Source organism: Bubalus kerabau, chromosome 10, assembly GCF_029407905.1.
Source record: "Bubalus kerabau isolate K-KA32 ecotype Philippines breed swamp buffalo chromosome 10, PCC_UOA_SB_1v2, whole genome shotgun sequence".
Taxonomy (NCBI): domain Eukaryota; kingdom Metazoa; phylum Chordata; class Mammalia; order Artiodactyla; family Bovidae; genus Bubalus; species Bubalus kerabau.
The window spans coordinates 91,659,970-91,682,936 of record NC_073633.1 but is presented as its reverse complement, the minus strand read 5'-3'; the positions used below and the strand labels follow the sequence as shown (position 1 = coordinate 91,682,936).

At 50.9% G+C, this 22,967-nt stretch overlaps 1 protein-coding gene across 2 annotated transcripts in view; it reads right to left on the bottom strand.

Moving 5' to 3' along the window:
* Positions 1 to 10,977: 10,977 nt before the first annotated feature.
* Positions 10,978 to 22,967, bottom strand: part of JDP2 (Jun dimerization protein 2) — a 43,792-nt gene continuing 31,802 nt past the window's right edge. For both annotated transcript variants that reach the window (XM_055538691.1, XM_055538692.1), the window contains exons 3-4: positions 19,483 to 19,587; positions 10,978 to 11,305 (exon numbers count right to left, since the gene is read on the bottom strand). In XM_055538691.1, the coding sequence (XP_055394666.1) occupies positions 11,120 to 11,305; positions 19,483 to 19,587 (291 nt within the window). In that variant the 3' untranslated portion in view covers positions 10,978 to 11,119. The remainder of the gene's footprint in view (positions 11,306 to 19,482; positions 19,588 to 22,967) is intronic.

Here is a 22,967-nt window from a genome sequence, read left to right as displayed (position 1 = left end):
CCTGGGGTGAAGGAAGGGAGAAGACAGCAAGGAGAAGCGTAGAAGAGATCCCCAGCTGCCTGCTCTCAGCCTGAAGCAGGCCTGTGCTGCTGTGCAGGGAGAAGACCTCAGCCAATGAAGCTTGGGGTTTCTAAGGAACAAGTTGACGCTTAGAACGGCACAGGACTGTCTCTTACCTGAGAATCAGCGGAAAAGCCCCAGGCCAGCTGGAATTTTCACCCCGGGGCAAGGAAAGATGATCCTTGTTGGATACATTTCAAAGAGATCATGGGAGATAACATAGTAAGCTGTATTTTAATTTAGCTTGAGCTGTGCATTCACAATAGCCAGCGCCTTTCAGTCCATGGTACCTCTTAGCCTCACTGCATCTGCCAGGGTGGCAGCATATATGGCCACATGGTATCTGTGGCAGAGTAGCTGGTGCTGCAGCCTGGCCCTGCTGTAAGCACTTTCTTGCTCCAGGCACCACTCAAAACTAGCAGCTTTCTAAGCCGCTGATAAATAAGTTAGGGCAGTATTCCTAAGTGAGGTGTACATATGTATTGCCTCCAAAATTCTGAAACGGTCTACCAGGCCCTGTGCCTCTTAGTGATGGAGTGCCAGGGGCAATTATCTATCCTTAATTTTAAAGGTGAAAGTCCCTCAGTCGGGTCCGACTCTTTGTGACCCCATGGACTGTACAGTCCATGGAATTCTCCAGGCCAGAATACTGGAGTGGGTAGCCGTTCCCTTTTCCAGGGGATCTTCCCAACCCAGGGATCGAACCCAGGTCTCCCACACTGCAGGGGGATTCTTTACCGGCTGAGCCACCAAAGAATCTTGAAGGGGAACTTCCAAATGCCTCCGACCACAGGACCACTGAAAACACCATCCCAAGGGACTCCCGTGGTGGTCCAGTGGTTAAGACTTCACCTTCGAATGCAGGGAGTGTGGGTTCGATCCCTGGTCAGGGAGCTAAGACCCTGCATGCCTTGCAGCCAAAAAAAACAAAACATAAAAAACAGAAACATTGTTGTAACAAGTTCCATTAAGACTTAAAAATGGTCCATATCAAAAAAAAAATCTTAACAAACAAACACACACACACCACCCACATGCAGATCCCGAAATCCTCATGAGCAGGACTCTTTCCCATCCTCCGGTGCTCACGCACCTTCAATGGCATCTAGAGTACTGTCTGCTCTGCAGGTCCCATCAGCACTGTGCCAACTGTACAACGGGAGCAACTGGACTCTCTGGAATGACAAGGGGATCAAAGTGCCTATGGATTAGACTCTGATGGGGGGCAAGAGAGTTAATACAGCCCTTGGGCTAGGCAGTACATGGGCACTTCTGCCTTTCTCATGTAAAAGTGAGCTGGTTTAATTGATTTTGCTTATTGATGGGAATTGAGTAGAATGCATTTATCAATTAATAGCTGCTTGGGGCTTCCCTGATAGTTCAGTTGGTAAAGAACCCACCTGCAATGCAGAAGACCCCAGTCTGACTCCTGGGTCGGGAAGATCCACTGGACAAGGGATAGGCTACCTACTCCAGTATTCTTGGGCTTCCCCTGGAGGCTTAGCTGGTAAAGAATCTGCCCACAATGTGGGAAACCTGGGTTCGATCCTTGAGTTGGGAAGATCCCCTGGAGAAGGAAACAGCTACCCACTCCAGTATTCTGGCCTGGAGAATTCCATGGACTGTATAGTCCACGGGGTCACAAAGAGTGAGCGACTTTGCAATTGAGCGACTTTCACTTTCACTTACCAAAGACCAGGAGCAGTGTAACCTGTTCTAATCATGATAACACTCCAAGCATGGCAGCTGTGGGAGGGAATACCCCTTGGTAAGGTTTACGATGTTCCATCATCACTCACCACCATCCCTCTGATTTCACAGAGATCAAACAAGTGAATTCTACAAGAATATGATATAAACTGCCACCACCCTCTTGCATCCTTTAAGTCTTTGCTGGTGGTGCTGTTTCCTGCAGTTGCACCTAAGATGTAGTGTCATTTCTGATTTTCTGTCTTGGCTGGGGATGCTATAGTTTCAAGCACTCCCATTCAGTTTTTCCTACCAAAACACTCTATCAGTCAGGACCTGGGGAAAGAGCCATAAGAAGGGTCTGTGGGCCCAAAAACCCACTGGAGGCAGACATGGGCCAGGACATTTCTTATCCCCTGTTCTCCATAAACCCATCTCCAGCCAGAAGAGCATGATAGCCGGTGTCCTGGTATCAGTGTCATCTCATACCCTTAGTTTTAATGCGGGTGCTGGGATTGATTCAGTGGTCCTCAAGAGATGTGAGAATTCCCTTCCCTCCTGTCTAGGTACTCTTTAAGGAAGGACTGGGAAAATGTTTATTAAATACATGTGATGGTAACATAGGGGTTTTCCTCAAGGGGACCCTGCCTATCCTTCAGTCAGTGGGCTCTGGGTCTGGAAACTGACTTAGATCTAGAAAGTACATGAGGCTCTTGCTGTCCATGGTACCAGTTAATTGCCTTTATCTGGCCTCTCAGTTCAGTTCAGTTCAGTCGCTCAGTCGTGTCCGACTCTGCGACCCCATGAATCGCAGCACGCCAGGCTTCCCTGTTCATCACCAACTCCTGGAGTTCACTCAAACTTATGTGCATTGAGTCAGTGATGCAATCCAGCCATCTCATCCTCTGTCATCCCCTTCTCCTCCTGTTCCCAATCCCTCCCAGCATCAGTCTTTTCCAATGAGTCAACTCTTTGCATGAGGTGGCCAAAGTATTGAAGTTTCGGCCTCAGTCCTTTCAATGAACACCCAGGACTGGTCTCCTTTAGGACCTCTACCACTCTGGAATTCCATAATCTCCACTGACACTAGGGAACTCCAGTTCTATGGCAGCACCTCCTGTTGTCCAGCCTGGCTTATAGAGGTGGCCAGGTCAGGGCTTCTCCGAGATGCCAGTGGCCCTCTCTCCAGTATGTCATCACTGTCTTAGTGATGTTCCAGCCCTCCTGAGAAGCATGGTCAGGTGACATCTCACATAACAAACTCATCTGACCACGGCAGATCAGTTCATCTGACCATGGCCCCCTCCCAGGACCTTAGGACCTTCTGACACTTCCTTAATTCTCTGCCAAGGCAAGTTGAGCATCTCTACCTCATTTACTGTAGGTTCATATCATCTATAGGCTCCCCAGGTGGTACTAGTGGTAAAGAACCTGCCAAAGAGGAGACTTAAGAGATGCACATTCGATCCCTGGGTCAGGAAGATCCCCTGGAGGAGGACATGGCAACTCACTCCAGTATTCTTGCCTGGAGAATCCCATGGACAGAGGAGCCTGGCAGGCTACAGTCTATAAGGTCGCACAGAGTTGGATATGACTGAAGTGAAGAAGGAAAAAAGAGTACAGTATGGATGGATAGACACAGACAACCTCAGAGAGAGAATTCCTGAGTCATGCCCTTGTGGCTGTTTAAATCACTTATAAAGACCCAATCATCCTTATTTGTCTTTCCCTGATGCCTGATAATACAGATCAGCCATGCCCTGAAGTTCTTTCAACAGATAAGTGATGTCCTTCTGGAGCAGGGACTGTTTTTCCCCTGCTTGGGCTGAACTGAGAGGTGACCTTGTTTATCTGCCTGGCAGTAAAGAGTGTAGCAGAGGTGGATCTTGAGGGATAAATTTCATGCTGCTCTGAGAGCAATCCTTCCATGATCTCCAAGCAAGGGGAGGCTGATTTTAAGGGGCAGGGGACTGCTTCTGCCAGTCCAGAGGGCTCAAGGGATTGTAGAGTTTCAGAGTCTCATTTATCCAAAGGTCCCATTTCAGGTCTCAAGGTTCTACATTTTTCCCTTTTAGCATCCTGACTTTGAGACTGAAAATTTCTCAAGGATGGACATTGCTGCTGCTTCTGCTGCTAAGTCGCTTCAGTCGTGTCCGACTCTGTGCAACCCCATAAACGGCAGCCCACCACGCTCCTCCATGCCTGGGATTCTCCAGGCAAGAATACTGGAGTGGGTTGCCATTTCCTTCTCCAATGCATGAAAGTGAAAAGTGAAAGTGAAGTCACTCAGTCGTGTCTGACTCTGCGCAACTCCATTGGTTGTAGCCTACCAGGCTCCTCTGTCCATGGGATTTTCCAGGCAAGAGTACCGGAGGGGGTTGCCAGTTCCAGGATGGACATTGGTTCTTCTTAATGGGTCTGCCACCCTTACAGTTAGATTCTGGGCCTGACTCTCAGCACAGTGTGCCTGAGACAAGTATCTCCTTAAATACTACCAAAAAATGCACTCTGATTTTCACAGCGCATCTTCAGTTTATAGTTGCCTAACTCAAGCTTGCTCCTTGGAAGGAAAGTTATGACCAATCTAGACAGCAAATTGAAAAGCAGAGACATTACTTTGTCAACAAAGGTCTATCTAGTCAAGGCTATGGTGTTTCCAGTAGTCATGTATGGATGTGAGAGTTGGACTATAAAGAAAGCTGAGCTCCAAAGAATTGATGCTTTTGAACTGTGGGGTTGGAGGAGACTCTTGAGAGTCCCTTGGACTGCAAGGAGATCCAACCAGTCCACCCTAAAGGAGGTCAGTCCTGAATATTCATTGGAAGGACTGATGTTGAAGCTGAAACTCCAATACTTTGGCCACCTGATGCAAAGAGCTGACTCATTTGAAAAGACTCTGATGCTAGGAAAGATAGAAGGCAGGAGGAGAAGGGGACAACAAAGGATGAGATGGTTGGATGGCATCACCAACCAACTCAATGGACATGAGTTTGGGTGAACTCTGGGAGTTGGTGATGGACATGGAGGCTTGGCATGCTGCAGTCCATGGGGTCACAAAGAGTCAGACACGACTGAGTGACTGAACTGAACTCAAGCTTTATATTTTCTTTTTCTGAGACTTTCAAAATGGTTAACAAAGGGCAACTGACTTGAACTTTCTAACTTATCCCCATACCATCCAGCTGCCTCAGAGATTACTTGCCTTTTTACCCATATCACATATGACATCTCGATCCACACAGAAGAGTCTGAGGAACAACAACAGGTCAGGGATTCTCGCCACCCCACTGACTGTCACTGCAAATAGACTCAGGTCTGAATATCCCATCCTAAATGTCCCTGAGGGTCTGATTTCTAGGACTGCTTCTAGGTGCCAGGCGCTGGGGTTGTCTGTGTAGAGACGCCATCCTCACGGCACTTACACAGAAAACAGCCTCTCTCTGCCAGGGAAAGAGGAGGGCTGGCGTTTAGAATCTCCAACTCTTAGATTCCTATTGTAATAGGCAGAATACTGCTACTGCTACTGCTAAGTCACTTCAGTCGTGTCCGACTCTGTGTGACCCCATAGACAGCAGCCCATCAGGCTCTCCCATTCCTGGGATTCTCCAGGCAAGAACACTGGAGTGGGTTGCCATTGCCTTCTCCAATGCATGAAAGTGAAAAGTGAAAGGGAAGTCGCTCAGTCGTGTCTGACTCCTAGCGACCCCATGGACTGCAGCCTACCAGGCTCCTCTGTCCATGGCATTTTCCAGGCAATAGTACTGGAGTGGGGTGCCATTGCCTTCTCCAAATAGGCAGAATAATGCCTTCCAAATACTGAACATATGAATATGTTATGTCACACTGCAAGGGGAATGTTAAGGTTGCAGACGAAATTTAAAGTTGACCTTAAAACAAGAGTATCCTGCATTATCCACATGGGCCCAATATAATCACAAGCGTCTTTAAAAGATGGAAGGGAGAAGGAGGAAATGTCAGTGTCAGAGTAATTGACAGGAGAAAGACTCAACCAGCCAGTGATGGCTTTTAAGATGGAAGGGGCCACGAGCTCATGGAAGGTGGGCAGCCTCTATCAACTGGAAAAAGCTAGAAAATAGATTTCCCCAGAGCCTGAAAAAAGGATGCAGCCTGCTGGTACCTTGTTTTTAACCAGGCGAGACCCATTTTGGACTTCTGCCCTTCAGAGCTCTAAGGTATTAAAATTTGTGTTAAATCTGTGGCACTTTGTTATAGCAGCAAAAGGAATCCAATACCCTGGGGCAACTGGGTCTTTAAAAGGCTCCCCCTTTGCTTTAAAGCTGCCTTTAAAGGTGGAGTTGCATTTTACACAGGGATTGGGTTGAAAATTCAGGACCTAACAAGAAAAGTTAGAGTCCGAATTAACCTTGAACATGCCTTCCATGGCTCATTGTGTAGAGAACAGGTACCAGGGCCCACTGAAGTGGTGCAGATCAACTATCCCCAAGGTGCCCTCACCCCGGGGCACCCTCACCACCAGGCATACAGCTTATTAACTAGAAGGGCCAGCTAAACAAATCACATGCTTTGTATCAACTTTCTCTCCCTCAAGGCATGCAATTAAAATTTGCATAAATTCAAAGAGCATATGCTGCTACGGCTTTGTAATTTCAGATTTTTTTATTTCCTGAGCTTGCCAAGGAAAGGATGGAAAAACAAAACCTTCTATTGGTGTTGTTTGTGGCTTATTCTTTTTTTTTTTACTAGGAAATAAACCAAGCATACAGAGAAGTTGGAAAAGATAACCCACATGTGTATGCCCATCACCCATCTCTGACAAATGCAAACATTATTCTACATTTGATTCAGATTTTTAAAAGTTAATGAAATGTTACACATACAATTGAAACCCAGTGTCCTCTATAGCCTTGCAGATACCATCCCAAACCGCTTCCTCCCTTTCTCCAGGAGTAATTCCCTGTTACTGATTCTGATATTAATAGCATTCCTATGCATGCTTTTACACCTCTATCACCCAGATCTATGTGTACCCATAAACAATAAAGGATCAATTTCCATGTTTGGAAACTTTGCATAAATGGCACACCATATATGTTCTTCTGCAACTTGCTTCCCATCCTCTAGTTCAATAGTGTGTTTCTGAGGTTCATCCACACTGATGCTTGTAGTTCTGATACATCCTTTTTAGCTACCTGCAGAATAATACTCAATTTTATGAAAACACAGTTTATCTGCTCTTCTGTTCATCAGTTTTTAGGTTGTTTCCAACTTCTCTTAAATACAGATGAAGCTTCATTGAACGTGCTTGTACTTTTCCTTGTGCCCCTATGCTGGAGTTCTTCCAAAAATGTATACTTAGAAGGGAAATTGCTAGGTCAAAGGATGGGTTTAGCTTTAGTGCCACCGGTTATTGCCAAATTGCTTTGCACAGTCACACCAATTTCCCACTGGCAGCACAGGTTATTTCCCTTTAATCTGAATCCTGACCAGCACTACTGGCTATTGCCCATCTGCTAATGGGTCTTATCCTTCTCAGGCTGCCCAGTTGATTCTCATAGCAACCCTGGGCAGAGGTGGTACACATCTCATTTATGACCACTGGGCAGGAAGGCACAAGAAAGCCCAGGGAGAGGATGATGAATCCCATATAGCTGGCTGTGACTGTTCAGGAGCCGAGCAAACTCTCATATCCCAGCGTCCATTGCTATGGGAACTGGATACATGGCCAGGGAATAAAAGATATTCAAGTGATTTGTACTGTGTAGTAGTTAACAACTGTTCATGCTAACAGAGAGTAAGAGACTTGCCACTTTGTGGAGCTTTGTGTTTCTGAAAACATTTTTACACCAATTCCGTATTTGACCATGAAAACAACCCTATTAAAAAAAAAAAAGACTTAGATTGTTACTGTTCCCACTTTACAGATAAGAAAATTGAGGCTCGTGGTTAGTCAGTAGAAGATTGGATCGTGAACCTATTAGCCTTTATAGTGGGTCTTCTGTACTTACACTTGGAGATGGGTGTCTGAGAGCTGGGAATCCTCAACCCATGCCATCTCCCCTGGCCTCCACACACAAAACTGAGGTCACAGCAAAAACACAGAGCGTCTCCCCCAGGGGGAAGCCCCGTCCAGCTTTTTACACCTGGAGTCAGATTAGAAGAACATTCTGGCTCTGCCACTCAAAGGACTGTGACCTTTGGCAAGTTCCTTCTCTGCGCCTCGGTTTTCTCATCTGCAACACAGGGACGATGGTACCTACCTCCTGACAAGGTCATGCAGACTGGCCACGGTAGCGCATCTAACACGCCAGGGGCACAGGAAACCCAAACACGTTAGCTCTTATGAGACAGATGACTGTGACTTCTGGCTTCCCACAGCAGGGAGCAGGGGTCCTGGTGAGGAAAGGTGTGTCTCGGCACAGCACGTGCCACTGATTCTGGGAGACAGCCTGTCCTTGGAGGCGAAGGATGATACAGGCTGGTAGGTACAGGCTGGCAGCTCCCAGGACAAGACCAGAGGAACCACAGCCAGGGTGGGCGGTGGTCCTGCCAGAACGGGCACCAGCTCATGTGAGGGGCCTGCAAGTCCACATCTTTTTTTCTCTCAAGGCTTGGCAAGTGTCAAAGGATTACAGCCTGGGGGTTGCTGTGTACCACCACAACTGCCAGGGAGCTGACAGGCCCTGCTTCTAAGGTGAAGCCTGGAGCGGGTTGCCAAGTGGGTAGGGGTGGCACACCAAGTGTGTTGGGTAGAGGGACCTGAGACGAGGAAGTTAGGGACCAAAGGCATTTTAATGACCTTTTCTTGGCTCCTGTCCATCCTGGAAGTCCTCATTCAAGACATGAGAAGCAACCCAAGCTCACTGTTGTCCTTGTCATGAAGCCAGACCAGCAGCAACTTGTTATCTAGCCCCGGTGATGGAGGAGAGAGAACACACCGGTAGACAGTAGAAGAGGAGGCTTCAGCTCCTGGTTCTACCTGTTTCCAGCTGCGTAAACATTATTTTGGGTTTTTTTTTTTTTTGCTACACCATGCAGGATATGGGACCTCAGTTCCCTGGCCAGGGATCTAACCCACATCCCCTACGTTGGAAGCACAGAGTCTTAACCACTGGACCTCCAGGGAAGTCTCAAACATTAATTTTTGTAAGCCTCAGCTTGCACAGCTAGTACAATGGAACTGAAACCCCTATCCCATCTACCTCCTAGAGCTGGAATATCAGATGAGCAACATGCATAAACAGAGAAGGCAATGGCACCCACTCCAGTACTCTTGCCTGGAAAATCCCATGGACAGAGGAGCCTGGTAGGCTGCAGTCCATGGGGCCGCTAAGAGTCAGACACGACTGAGTGACTTCACTTTTACTTTTCACTTTCATGCACTGGAGAAGGAAACGGCAACCCACTCCAGTATTCTTGCCTGGAGAATCCCAGGGACGGGGCAGCCTGGTGGGCTGCCATCTATGGGGTCGCACAGAGTCGGACACAACTGAGGTGACTTAGCAGCAGCAGCAGCAACACGCATAAAAGTGCCTTGTGAGCCATCAAGTGCCACGTGAATGGCAGCTCTTGCCTATGGCATCGAGTCCTTCTTGCTCCTCAGGGCGGGTGTTCAGCTGTGAAGGTGAGGGCGTGGCTAAGACAGCCATACCATTTGCTCACATCACTGGTCCACTCCACGATCGTGGCACAGCCTGGAACTCCATCCAGCCCTCCCAGAAACTGGCCCTGTAACCATGGCCTCCTAGGCCTCCTGTTCTAATCAGGTGAGATGTTCCCTCACGGGGGCAATCACACAATTAGCTGGCCGCAGTGGGAGAGTCACGGGCCTTGGGAAGCAAAGTTCGAGCATCAGCTCTGCTCCTCACTAGCTGGGTGACCTTGGATGAGTCACATACCCTCTCTGAGCCTCAGTTTACAAAATGAAGGGCAACGATGCCTATTTCATGTTTTGAGAGAAGTGAATGAGACCATATATGCTAGTCACTCTGTTAAGTCCTCAGCAGGGCAAGTTTTAAACTCCCTAGGCCTCGAATTCCTCATCTACCAATTGGGGCCATTGCTGCTCCCTGTCAAGGCTGTTATGAAAATGAACGGTATATGGAGCACATACAAGATTTAGCTCATGACCGTCAGCTCCATAAGTGCAGGGCCCAGCGACTACTCAGCGCCTTGTGAGAGTACCTGGCACACTCCCAGCTGGCATTTAGGAAACAGGTGTTGAGTGAATAAATGAAGTACTGTGTATATATATATAATAACTTCTCTGAGCCTCAACTTCCTCATCTGTAAAATGGGCATATAAAGACTTACCTGGGAAGGGCTGTTGTGAAAACCAAGGGCCCATGATAGATGCTCCAAACATTCTCTAACACTACACACCACGGGTGACCAAGTGTTCCCTGTACCCCCATTCCCCAGGCAGACTCTACAAGAGGTGGCCGGGTAAGTAAGAGTAACGTTTACTGAGTGATACAGGACTGAGTACTATGAAGGGTTTACCAGGATGGAAACACACCCCACCCCCTCCCCGGCCACCCCCCAACACCCAGAGACTACAGTACTTAGAAGTTACACACAATGACCATAACTGCTGGATATTTGTTCGTAACAAACAAACCATAGCATATTTATACTGTATCACATCGAGTGATTATAGAAATCCATATATATATTGCTTGTATAAAATCTTTTTTTTTTTGTAAAAAATATTAAAAAAAAAAAAAAAGAAAGTATAAAAAACATGTGCAGTTGAAAGCCCTGCCAGGACAGCCAGTCTGTAAACATTCAGTGAGTATGTGCTTTGGAAGGGCGCCTGCGCCTCGTGCCCACAGCAAACTCCAGCAGGGCCGGCCAGGGTGCACCCAGCTGCCGCTCCCCAGCAGGGCCCCGCTGGGCCCTGCATCGCAACACTCTCTCTCCAGCCTTGCATCAGGGTCGGCAGGCAGATGGCAGTGTCACTCAGTTCGATCCTCAGCCGCGTGTTTGGTTGCAACTCATGGCTTTTCCTGGCTGCTCGGAGGTCCCTGGGGTGGGTACCCTGGTGGAGAGCCCAGAGAAGTGCCTGAGGCTGCTTTCCAGCCCCGGGTGCCTCTGTCCTGTCTCTCTGGAGCTGGGCCCCAGCAGGACAGCCCCACCCTCGAGTCTACTTTGGTCTCAGCGCTTGGTCCTTCTGGGTTTCATCAGCCGGCTCTTCCCCTTGTGTGGCTGATCTGAGTTTCACAAAAAAAAAAAAAAAAAAAAGGCCCGGCCAATTACTGGCTGTGCTGAGCCTCCGGTGTAAAGTTTTTCACACGCCAAAGAAGAGCCCTCTGGTGCCCTCCTCCTCTTCCTCCCTCTTGCCATCTCCTACTCCTCGTTCTTCCTTTGTCCTCCTCCTCCCAGCCCACGGTCACTTCTTCTCAAGCTGCTCAAGCAGAGGGTTGCCTTCTGACTCGGGTGTCTTGACGCTGTCGGTCCGAACAATACAGGTGGGACGATGCCGGTTCAACATCAAGATGAGCTGCTGTCGCTCCTGCTTTAGCTCCTCGATCTGGGTCTTCAGCTCAGCGTTCATGAGTTCCAGCCGCTCAGATTCCTGCATGCAAAAACAGAGACGAGGCTTTAAGCTTTCAGTGGGGACCAGCTCCAGGGAGAAGCTCTCCACCTAGGTAGTCACAGGGCGCTCCAGGCTGGCCTTTGTCTATTTTCTGTCAGTTTCCCCCTGGAGAAGCACAGAATCTGCTACAGAGTCCCCTGGAATAACTGACTTTGTTCAGGTCCTGCCCGTCATACCAGACACTGGCCTGTGTTGTTAGTGGGATGAATCCAGAGTATATCCTGGGGCCAGCCTGGCTCATGTTCCCCCTCTCCTCCCCTACTCAATCCACTCCAGCCACAGTGGCTTCCTTTGTGTTGGTGGTGGTGTTTAGCTGCTTCAATCGTATCTGACTCTCTGTGACCCCACGGACTGTAGCCTGCCAGGCTCCTCTGTCCGTAGAATTCTCCAGGCAAGAATACTGGAGTGGGTTGCCATTTCCTTCTCCAGGGGATCTTCCTGACCCAGGGACTGAACCCATCTCCTGCACTGGCAGGTGGATTCTTTACCACTGAGCCACTGGGGAAGCCCAGGGGCTTCCTTGCTGTTGCTCAAATATAGCAAACACTCTCCTGCCTCAGGACCTTTGCACAAAAAACAAAGGGTGGGAGAAGAATGGAGGCCAAGTGGATCCAGAGCAGATGCATGGAGGGTCCACAGAGGGGTTAGAGGTGGCCCACGATGGCAGTGCCACAGAAAGTGCTTTATGTGTGATAAATAAATGTTGGGGATATATTGGCCTGTGGCATCCACAAGCCCGGTGTGGTCACGTAATTTCTCCTAAAACATGTGCTTCCTGGTTATCGGTCTATGACTATTTAAGGAGTCTCTTCCTTATACCCTGTTAGCTAGAATCTTTGCCCACTGGGAGGCAATCAATAGTCACCCTTCTGGATCCAAAATGTGGTTTTAAACAACCCCAAGTGAGATTTCCAGAGAACTTCCAGTTCAGTTGGAGAGGCTCCAGGGTGAGGAAAGGATTTTGACTTGATTTATGGGGAGTTTTCTTGCTCATAGGGCTTCCCTGAGAGCTCAGTTGGTAAAGAATCTATCTGCCTGCAATGCAGGAGACCCTGGTTCGATTCCTGGGTTTATTCCCTGGTTCGATTTCTTTCCTTTAGTGGGAAGATCCACTAAAGAAGGGATAGGCTACCCACTCCAGTATTCTTGGGCTTCCCTTGTGCCTCAGCTGGTAAAGAATCCGCCTGCAATGCGGAAGACCTGGGTTCGATCCCTGGGTTAGGAAGATCCCCTGGAGAAGGGAAAGGCTACCCACTCCAGTATTCTGGCCTGGAGAATTCCATGGACTGTACAGTCCTGCTGCTGCTGCTGCTGCTGCTAAGTCGCTTCAGTCGTGTCCGACTCTGTGCGACCCCAAGACGGCAGCCCACCAGGCTCCCCCGTCCCTGGGATTCTCCAGGCAAGAACACTGGAGTGGGTTGCCATTTCCTTCTCCAATGTGTGAAAGTAAAAAGTGAAAGTGAAGTCACTCAATCGTGTCTGACTCTTCGCGACCCCATGGACCCCAGCCTACCAGGCTCCTCCATCCATGGGATTTTCCAGGCAAGAGTACTGGAGTGGGATGCCATTGCCTTCTCCCACTGTACAGTCCATGGGGTCGCAAAGAGTCGGACACGACTGTGCGACTTTCACTTACTTACTTACAAGTTCGTGATGTGGAGAGGTGATGGGCACACCAGTTCAACGCTCGGGAGTCAACATGGTAAAATACGGAAGCGCCTGAATTGGTATTTCCTGGACTCTATCTAAAAACATATAACCAGTGTGGAGGTTGGAATTCACCCAAAGGCCGGCAAAGGTTGAGACCAGTCATTCCCAGCTAGAAGCGATTTTGCCTCCCAGGAGACATTTGACAGTATCTGGAGACATCTCGTGTTGTTACAACTGGGGAAGGTGGGTGCCCTTGGAATTCAGAGGGTGCGGATCAGGGATGCTCCTAGACATCCTTTAGCGCACAAGAAGCATCCGGTCCATTGCGGAGCCCGGGCAACCCGAATCCGACAAAGAACGGGCTGTGGTTGTGATGGGCTGAGTGGCCCCTCCCTGCAGGGGCTCAGAGATCCCTCCAGGGCCTCTGGCCTCAGGGCTGCTGCCTTCCCCACACCAGCCAGGCTGACTGAGCTGTTCCTTGTACTCATATCTGTGGAAGCAGCACAGCTCCTGGGGACTCAGAACTGCTGAGACTTGCAGTCCTCGGGACAAGATGCTGAGGGAGAAAAGCCTCAAAGAAGGAAAAAATGCTCAGGGGGGGGAAATACTGAAAGCCAGCTAGGGTGGTTTTGGATTTAGCAGGACGAGGAGCGACAGGGAAGCCAGGCTGGTCCTCTGTTCTCTTAACACCCCAAGCAGACAGCCTCTGAGGGCAGGAGAGACTCCATGTGGAACCATGAATCTGGGGCAGGTAGGGGCTGCCTGCTCACTGGGTCTACAAGCTGGTGAATGTCTCTGACCATCTGGTTCCCCCCAGACACAATTTAAGCTCCAACTTCAAATCCTCTGAGCTGCTGCCTCTAGAAGTCTCGGTTCAATCCACCCACCCAGGAGCAAGTGCTGAGAACCTGCTTTGTGCAGTGAACCCTCTAAGGGGCCCCGAGGTCCATGAGTCCATAACATGGATCATGTGCAGCTTCCACTCAAGGGGGAGAAGGATCCAGACAGCCAGGCAGAGCTTATCAAGTGCCATCAGCCCTCCAGGGTCTAGAAGACCTTCTGAGAGTGGGCTGAATGACCGGGTCTGATCTAGGGTTTGGAGAAATGGGTTGACTCTGGTTGAGCAGAGAAAGTCAGTTGGAGAGTGGGAAGATGTTTCAAGAAGCGAGCTCTGAGTGAACCAGGATGCAGACATGGGAGAGCGTCAGATGCGTTTAAGAGATTAAAAATCCTCCCGGATGACCACATGTCACTTTTGGACCTATTAGGGCACCAAGCTGGGAAGGTGGGTTTAGAGCCAGACCCAGGGTTTGGAAATCAGAGTCAAGAGCAAGTTTCTTAACTTCCCTGAACCCCAGTTATCTCCTCTGCAAAAAAAAAAAAAACGATGATCGTGGGGGATTAAATGACTTCAAGTGGGAAAGGTACTTTGTAAACCAAGGGTTAGGGAGGCTTAAGGAATTTTTGCTTTAAGCCACAAGCAAGGGGGGATGAAGAAGCAAAGGAGGAGAAGCAGAGGAGGAGGCCGTTTCCAAGAAAACTTGGCAGGTCTGGGAGACTGCCTGCGTCTGCAGAGTGGGCGGTGGGTAGACAGCAGCCTGTGGGCATGGGGGAGGGTCCAAGGAAGCAGGGAGGGGGCAGCAGTTCTGGAGGGTGGTGGGCAGGACGAGGAAGGGCTGGGTTGTGCTGGAAATGGAAGTTAGAATGGGACATGCCAGGGGCAGGGTCCGGCAGGCCTGCACACACATCCTCGCCCTTGAGAAAACATCACACCCACCTCACATCTGTATCACACAAAAAGACCAAGTGGGGTGCGTAACTGGCTTCCCCATGCATTTATCATAGCAATGGCATGACATTCTGCTGGTTTGAAAATGTACGGGTACATCATGGAATAGCCTGCGCTTTGACAGTCTGACTGTCAGGCTGTAACTAGCTGCTCTGTTGTTTGATTTTCTTCTGTTTTATTAGTTGATGCTACATACTTATTTACTGGGTAAGTATAAACTGAGTTTCGAAAAATCTTTTTTTTAGCCGTGATTGTAGAAGTGGTTTGTGGTTTTAGAACAACAATTACCTAATCTGTTTTCCTAATTAATTCAATCAACATGGGCTAGGATCTTCACACCTTAATTAGGAAGTGAACAACTCTGCTTGCATTTTTGTTTATCGTTTTGCCTCTGGTAGATATTTACTGCCCTAGAGAAAATGAAACCATTTGTCATTTCAGAATGGAATTAATGCATGTGAAGGAGGTTCTGTCTCCTCCGTGGCAGTCAGTGAAGGCAGTAGAGAAAATACAGGGCGAGGGGCTGAGGTGTCCCAGCAGTGTGCCCTTGGCCAAGTCATTTCCCTTCTCTGGGCCTCAGTTCCTCCACCCCTACAGAAAATATGATTGGCCCAGGGGACTTTCAGCATGAAGATTCTCTGACTCTTATTTTTCAAAGTTACCCTAATGCACTTAAAATACAGCTCCACTTCCCAACATTTTTTTTCTGTAAAAAAAAAAAAATAGCCTGAGGCAGACTTCTGAGCCCCAAAGCCCTGCCTGAATTAAAATCTTGACTCTGCCGCTTGCCAGCTAGGCTGCTGTGAACAAGATCCCTAGGGGGAGGGTGAGTAGAGGGCCGGGCAGGGGAGGAAGCTCTGGGTCCCTATCCTGACTTGGCCACTGTGTGAATCTCTCCGAGTCTCAGAATCTGAGCCAGTGGATGTGGCTGCCTTGCCTCCTCCCAGAGTCACTGTGGCCGCCAAGGGGAGAGGGGCCTTGAAGAGCAACGCGCACCAGGGGAGCCTGCGATGGTGTTAACTGCTGCCCACTCCCAGGGAACCGTGTCCGGCCCGGTAGAGCTGCAGAGGCGGCCCTACAGCAGCCACTGCTCCTGCCCGTGGACAGCAGAGGTGCTCAGGCAGCCCTGGGGCCTGCAGGGCAAGGGATCTGACCCAAAGGCCTGCCTCTTGCCTCCTTCAGGGCCTTGCCTGGTCGAGGCAGATGACGTCTGAGATGCCACAGAAATCGCCTAGGCTGGATGAGTCCCCAGGGCTCAAGGATGGGAGGGTGACTTTTGATATTGTACATATACGTGTGTTTGCATGCACCTGCACGCATCCGCTCCAGTCATGTCAACTCTGTGCGATGCTATGGACTGCAGTCTGCCAGGCACCTCTGTCCATGGGATTCTCCGGACACGAATACTGGAGTGGGTTGCCGTGCCCTCCTCCAGGGGATCTTCCTGACCCAGGGGCCAAACCTGCGTCTCTTACGTCTCCTGCATTGGCAGGTGGGTTCTTTTATCACCAGTGCTACCTGAGAAGCCCATATGTGTGTACACATGTGTGTGTGTGCGTGTGTGTGCACATACACATACATATACCTTTGTACCTCTGAGCCTTGTATATATATGACATGTTAAAAAATAAATGACAAGAGAATCCCTCATGTCATCAGGCACGGACTGTCCACACAGCCTCCACCTTTGGGCCTTAACCCTTACACGTGGCCTCAGCCTCCATGGTCAGAGGGGAGGAGGGGAGCATGGTGAGGGGCTGGGCGTGGGCCCCGACAGAACTGCCCAGGCCCCCCTCCCAGACCCCAAGGCCATGCGCTTCTCTTGGTCAACAGCTGCCTTCTCCTCCCCTGGGGATAACACAGCGATGTAACCGATTTTCCCACTTGGGCCCCGAAGGAGGGGGGGGGCCAGTCCACACCCCTCGCTGTGACTACAGCAACAGGCTGTGTCCCTCTCCTCCTGAAACCCTCCCATGGCTCTCTGGCGCTGCACACTCCTTCATCCTAAAGGGACAGGGCATGAGAGTGAAAGAAGGTGCTCTTAATAATCAGGCCAGGACAACAGGCTTAGTTAAAGCGGGATTGCCCCGGACAAGCCGGCACAGGGACCACCCCACACGTGAAGGCTCTGGGCTCCTTTCTCTCCGTGGATCCTGCACTCTAGCCACACCGGCGTTCTTTTCAATCCCATCACCTCAACCTTAAAGGACACCTCGGCCTCTGGCCTGTGCTTTGGCTGTTGGTGGTGACCCCTCCAGCACTGTCCCTCCCTAAGTGGGCTCCCGCCCCTGGTCTATGTGCCCATCAGGAGTCATTCTGCAGTCTCGACTTGGACAGCTGCCCCTCCCCGCCCCCATCTGTGCTCACAGCTCCCCCGGGCTCGCCCAACCTCATGCTCAGCACACATCCCATCCCTGTTTTTCCCCTGCCACCCCGCAGCCACGGCCTGCGGGCCCACTGTGCGGCGGGCGCTCACTCGGCACTGAGGAGGGATGGATGGGTCAGCAAACGGATGGATGAACCCTGACTCCACCGCACGCTGGCAGTGGTAACCTCGGGCAAGGAACTTGACCTCTCTGTGCTACAGGTTCGTGTCTAAAAGGGGGATGGGCAGGGTGCTCAGTGGAATGAGAATAAACGGGACCCAGGAAATGCCTGGCACACAGTAGGTGCTCAGACCATGTCACTGGAATGCACAGAGCAGCTTGCCCGCTCATCTGGCACCAACCGTTGGTGACACTAGTGTGTCACTGGTGTGCATTCACTTGGCACACCTTGCTTGCTGGCTGGCTGACAGGCCCTGGAAGGCGGGGGTGGAATATGAGTGTTCCCTCTGTGCCCCGCCCAGCTCTGCAGGCTCTCAGGGCTGGAAATGAGGTGTGTGACACTCCATCCATCTTAAAGGCTTATGTGAGACCCGTGTCTTAGAAATTTCTTGAAACCTTCCCTCTTGGTGTCGGTCCACCATCCCTTCTGAGGGGCTTCCAGCTCCAGAGTCTAAGTCCCACCTATACTGACCGTTCCCCTGCTGAAACGCTCACAGCCGGAGGTGCACACACAGCCCCAAGGCACTGACACCCATGACCTCCGATTTGTTCTATGTTTGTTGCAAGAATGAGAAGAGAACCATCGATCTCCAGAGAAAACCCAGGCCAACCTGGCCTCGCCTCTCCAGCTCCCACAGGAGGGACCAGGACTAGTCCTAGGTGGTGTGTCCCCAGCACACCAAGCACAGGGCCAGGCACTCAGTATATGCTTGACACTGCTTGTCCACAAATCAATAACCAAGCAAAAGAATGAATGAACAAACCCAGGAATGAATGAATGAGAGCCAGTAGGGCAGAGTGCTGAAGACAGATGCTCTGAAGTTAGCCTCAGGCCGAATCTCAGTTCTCCCAGGTCACTGCTGAGTGACCTGGGCAAGTTACTTAACCCCCGTGCCTTCCTTAGTGTCCCCATCAGCAGACTGAGAATAACGCAGGCCCCTACCTCATACAGCTATAACGCCAATAAAACACACACTGCGCCTTGCACAGGGTTGCACTTCACAAATGTCAGCTGCTGCTGCTGCTGCTGCTAAGTTGCTTCAGTTGTGTCCGATTCTGTGCGACCCCATAGACGGCAGCCTACCAGGCTCCCTCGTCCCTGGGATTCTCTAGGCAAGAACACTGGAGTGGGTTGCCATTTCCTTCTCCAATGCATGAAAGTGAAGAGTGAAAGTGAAGTCACTCAGTCGTGTCTGACTCTTAGCGACCCCATGGACTGCAGCCTACCAGGCTCCTCCATCCATGGGATTTTCCAGGCAAGAGTCCTGGAGTGGGTGCCATTGCCTTCTCCATCACAAATGTCAGCAGCCACTGTTAACTGCTGCTCACTGTAGAAGGCAGCCTGACCTGGGACGTTACTATTCTGTAATGTCACAATTGTTATTTAGAAACCAACAACAGATTGGGAGTGGGGAGGCTGGAGACCACTGGCTGGGACCAATTAGCGTTTTGGTCATGTCCCTTCAAAGTCATCAACCATTTCTGAAAAACAAAAATAGGAGGGAAATCCTAAGGGACAGAAGAAGGAACAAATGCCTGTTTGACACATTCCAAATGAAAGGGCAGGGGTGTGCTCTGAGGGCCATGAGGCAAGGCAGCCTTCCACTCGCCTCGGCGTGCAGAGCTGACCTCTGTGGTCCTGGAGGCAGCAGCCAAGAGCTGGGGGTGAGTAGGGGTATGTCAGCTTTGGTGGGACAGAGTCCAGGCTGATGGGAGTCAGGGCCAGAAAAGCTTTCTGCACTTGAGGGAGGGATTTTTTTCTGCCCCATGGTTGCATGCACTGCCCCTGTGCAGGGAGCTATCACCAACTTCATCTGCACCCACGCCAGACAAGTTTGGGAGCCCTCGGTGCACCAGCATGGGGAGTACCTGTCCTGGGCCACCTGGGCCCCTCAGCGCCGAGGATCTATACCTCAGTTGGAGGCGGGGAACTTGGCTCCTTCCATTGGCTCTGGCCTTCCTGGGATCAGGCTGCCCCCTGGGTCATCTCAGTTCAGGGAGGGGGCACTGGATAGGAGAGGAGGGTAGGAACAGAGGGGTCGTGGCCGCCCGGGCTGATGCCAGTGAGCATGCATTGATTCCACAGGCCCGGGACGCTGTCTCCCGGGCTACCAGCACACAAGCCTCTAAAGGACAAGGCTGGGGCCCACCCTGGCCACTGCCCGCCTCACCCGCTGCAGAAATTCCGTCCGCTCCTTCTTCTTGTTCCGGCATCGGGCTGCCGCGACTTTGTTCTTCTCCCGACGCCGTTTCCTCCGCTCCTCTTCCTCGTCTAGCTGTGGGGGCAAAGAGCCACAGATGAGACACTGAGGCAAGCCTGGCGGCTGGCTGCCCTCCCAAGACTCAGATAGATGGACAGACGGATGACCTAACCATGAGTGAGCAGCCCTGCCAGCCCACTGGCCTCTTGGCAGGTGGGATGCAGTGGTTCCCAGCTGGTCCCAAGGATGCTCACGGAGCAGGTGGGCATCCTGGGGAGGAATCAGCGCCCCAGGAGGGCAGGGCCACATGGGTTCTGCCAGAGTTCAGGAGGCCTGGAGCCTGGCGATCGCCTCACTCAGAGGTGACACCCAACAGGCGGTCTGTTCTCTGGCCTGGCCCGAGGCCTCTGGGCACTGTTTTCCAGGCCAGCGGCTCCCAGGCATTTCCTTTCAAAACACCTTGAGCATGAGTGTTGATTTTACCTTCTGCTCCACCCATTTTCACTCCCTGTCCTCCCTCTCAGGTCCTTCCGAACCCTCAGCTCTATCCTGCTGATGGAGCAGTCTTCCCACCCCTTACCAGTTTCGTCCTTCCCTCTGCCAATGCATTGGAGAAGGAAATGGCAACCCACTCCAGTATTCCTGCCTGGAAAATTTCATGGACCGAGAAGCCTGGTGGGCTGCAGTCCCTGGGGTGGCAAAGAGTCAGACACGGCTGAGCAACTGATCACACACACACGCTGCCTCTGCATTTTCTTTCTCCAGGATACCCACTTGCACCCCAAGATCGCAGGGGCTCCCCAAAGTGCCCTTCTCAGGACCTAGACAGTGGAGGCTTCTGAATTTCTAGACTTATTTCCCTGGTGGCTCAGTTGGTAAAGAATCTGTCTGCAATGCAGGAGACCTGGGTTCGATCCCTGGGTTGGGAAGATCCCCTGGAGAAGGGAATGGCTACCAACACCAGTATTCTGGCCTGGAGAACTCCACAAACAGAAGAGCCTGGGTACAGTCCATGGGGTCATAAATAGTCGGACATGACTAAGTGACTTTCACACACACACACACTAGGAATCTTACCATATGTGAAACAGGGCCCACTGAATGGGACAGAAGAGGTCACTGCCCACCAATATGGACTTCCAGAGCTGTGGCTATTACTGTTTAATATCATTAATAATAACAAGAGCTGCCATCTGTTGCCCTCTTTGTTCAATGCTTTCAACATAGGTCCTATAATCCTCACACTCACAGTCTGATGAGGAAGTTCTATGACTGCCCCATTTCAGACAGTGAGACTAAGGTTCACCCGCTTAGTTTGCCCAAGGCCCTCCAGCAAGGAGATGATAAAGTCAGGCTTCCCACTCTGATTTCTCTGACTTCACCCGCCCTGACCTTGACCACAGTCCCAGCCCATCAGGATCACTTGGACATGAAGCCTCTCGCGGTCCACTGCTTGCTAGGGGATTCTGGACGACCCACAGGATCGGCCGGGCTGGACACGGCCCAGAGTCCGAGGCCACTGGAGAAGTTGTCGGGCAGCCTGGGCCTGCCAACCCTCTCACTTCTGGAACCAGTGGGGGTGCTTCTGGCAGCCTGAGGCCTGGAACAAGGTCTCGGCCCAAAAGGGCTGCAGGCCAGGAAAATAAACAGCCTCCCTGCCTGCATTCCCGACATGCTCCGGGAACTCAGGACCAAGGGGTGAGCCGGAGACCAGCACTCATGGCCCCCGGCACAGGCCCTGGCAGGGGCAGCCCCGTCTCCTGGTTCACCACCTTGGAGCTTCTCCCTGACCCACGCCCTCCCGGCCTGGGAGGCTGGCTGGAGAGGTGCCCTGTCAACACGGCCGCACCCAAGCACCTCCCAGCCCCTTGGCCTCCTTTGAAACCGAACCAGAAGTGACAGCTCCTCTGGCTGACCCGCATCTGGGGAAATAGAAACCCGGACAGAGTTGATTCCGCCCAACCTCTACCTCACCCCCAACAAGGCCGAGGTAACCGTGACGACAGGCAGAGGGAAGGAACTGGAGGAAGTGGCTGGCAGTGCAACCTCCCCTCGGCCGAGAGGGTTTGCCCACAAACTGCCAAGGTGATGTGTGCAACCTGGGCCCTGCCAGGCGCACAGGGCCTCCGGAGCAAACCCCGGGTTCTGGCAGAACCTGGGAGATACAGCCTCTGTCCCTCAAGAGCTGGCTCCCTCCCCCACCCCTGTGCAGGGCCTCATCCTACAAAGTTGGAAGCCTTGCTAGCAGCAGACACAAAGAGGCTCAGCGCTGGAAGTTTAAGAGATCAGTTGAGCCAGGATGACACCCAGATGGGGGGGCTGCTCCTCCTGCCCTCTGCAGCCACATCGGTCCCCTCCTACCCTCACCCTAGACTCCAAATGTCTCACCTTCTCCAAGTCTGCCAGGCCTCCTGAGATAACCTTCCTTTCCTATTGGTTAACTCTTACAACCCTCAAGAGTAAACGCCACCTCCTCCAGGAAGGCTCCCTTGACTCCCCAGATTGAATTAACTGCTTTTTCCACTGTTTATGATAGCCAAGACATGCTGTGCTGTGCTCAGTTGCTTCAGTCATATCCAATTCTTTGCAACCCTAGGGATGGTAGCCCACCAGGCTCTGTCCATGGGATTCTCTAGGCAAGAATACTGGAGTGGGTTGCCATGCCCTCCTCCAGGAAGCCAAGACATATAAGCAACCTAAATGTCCATCGACAGAAAAATGGATAAAGAAGATGTGGTACATATATACATTGGAATATTACTCAGCCATTAAAAAGAATGGAATAATGCCATTTGTAGCCACATGGATGGACATAGAGAGTGTCATACCGAGTGTAAGTAAGTCAGACAGAGAAGGAGAAATACCACATGCCATCCCTTATATGTGGAATATAAAAAAAAATGATACAAATGAACTTACCTGCAAAACAGAAAGACTCACAGACTTAGAAAACGAACTTATGGTACCCAGCGGGTAAAGGTAGTTAGTGACTTTGGGATGGTCATGTGTACCCTGATACATGTAAAATGGATAACCAATAAGCACCTATTGTGTAGCACATAGTACCCTGCTCAACAATATGTGCCAGCCTGGATGGGACGGGAGTTTCGGGGAGAATGGAGACAAGTATATGTATGGCTGAGTCCCTTTGCTGTTTACCTGAGACTACCACAACATTGTTAATTGGCTATACCCCAGTACAAAATAAAAAGTCTAAAGTTTGGTTAAAAAAAAAAAAAGAAAAAATTAACTGCTTTTTCAGTGCTACAGCCCTTTGAGTTCCCCGCTGGAAGAACCTCCGTCACACCCCTCCGTAATTCTCAGCTTCCATAGGTAGCTGCCTTCCCTGCTAGTCTGGAGGACGGGGGACCCGGGTAACCCCAGCACCTGGCACAGAACGTGGCACTTAGGAGGGGCACAGCGAATGTTAGTCAAATGAATGAATGGAATGAAAG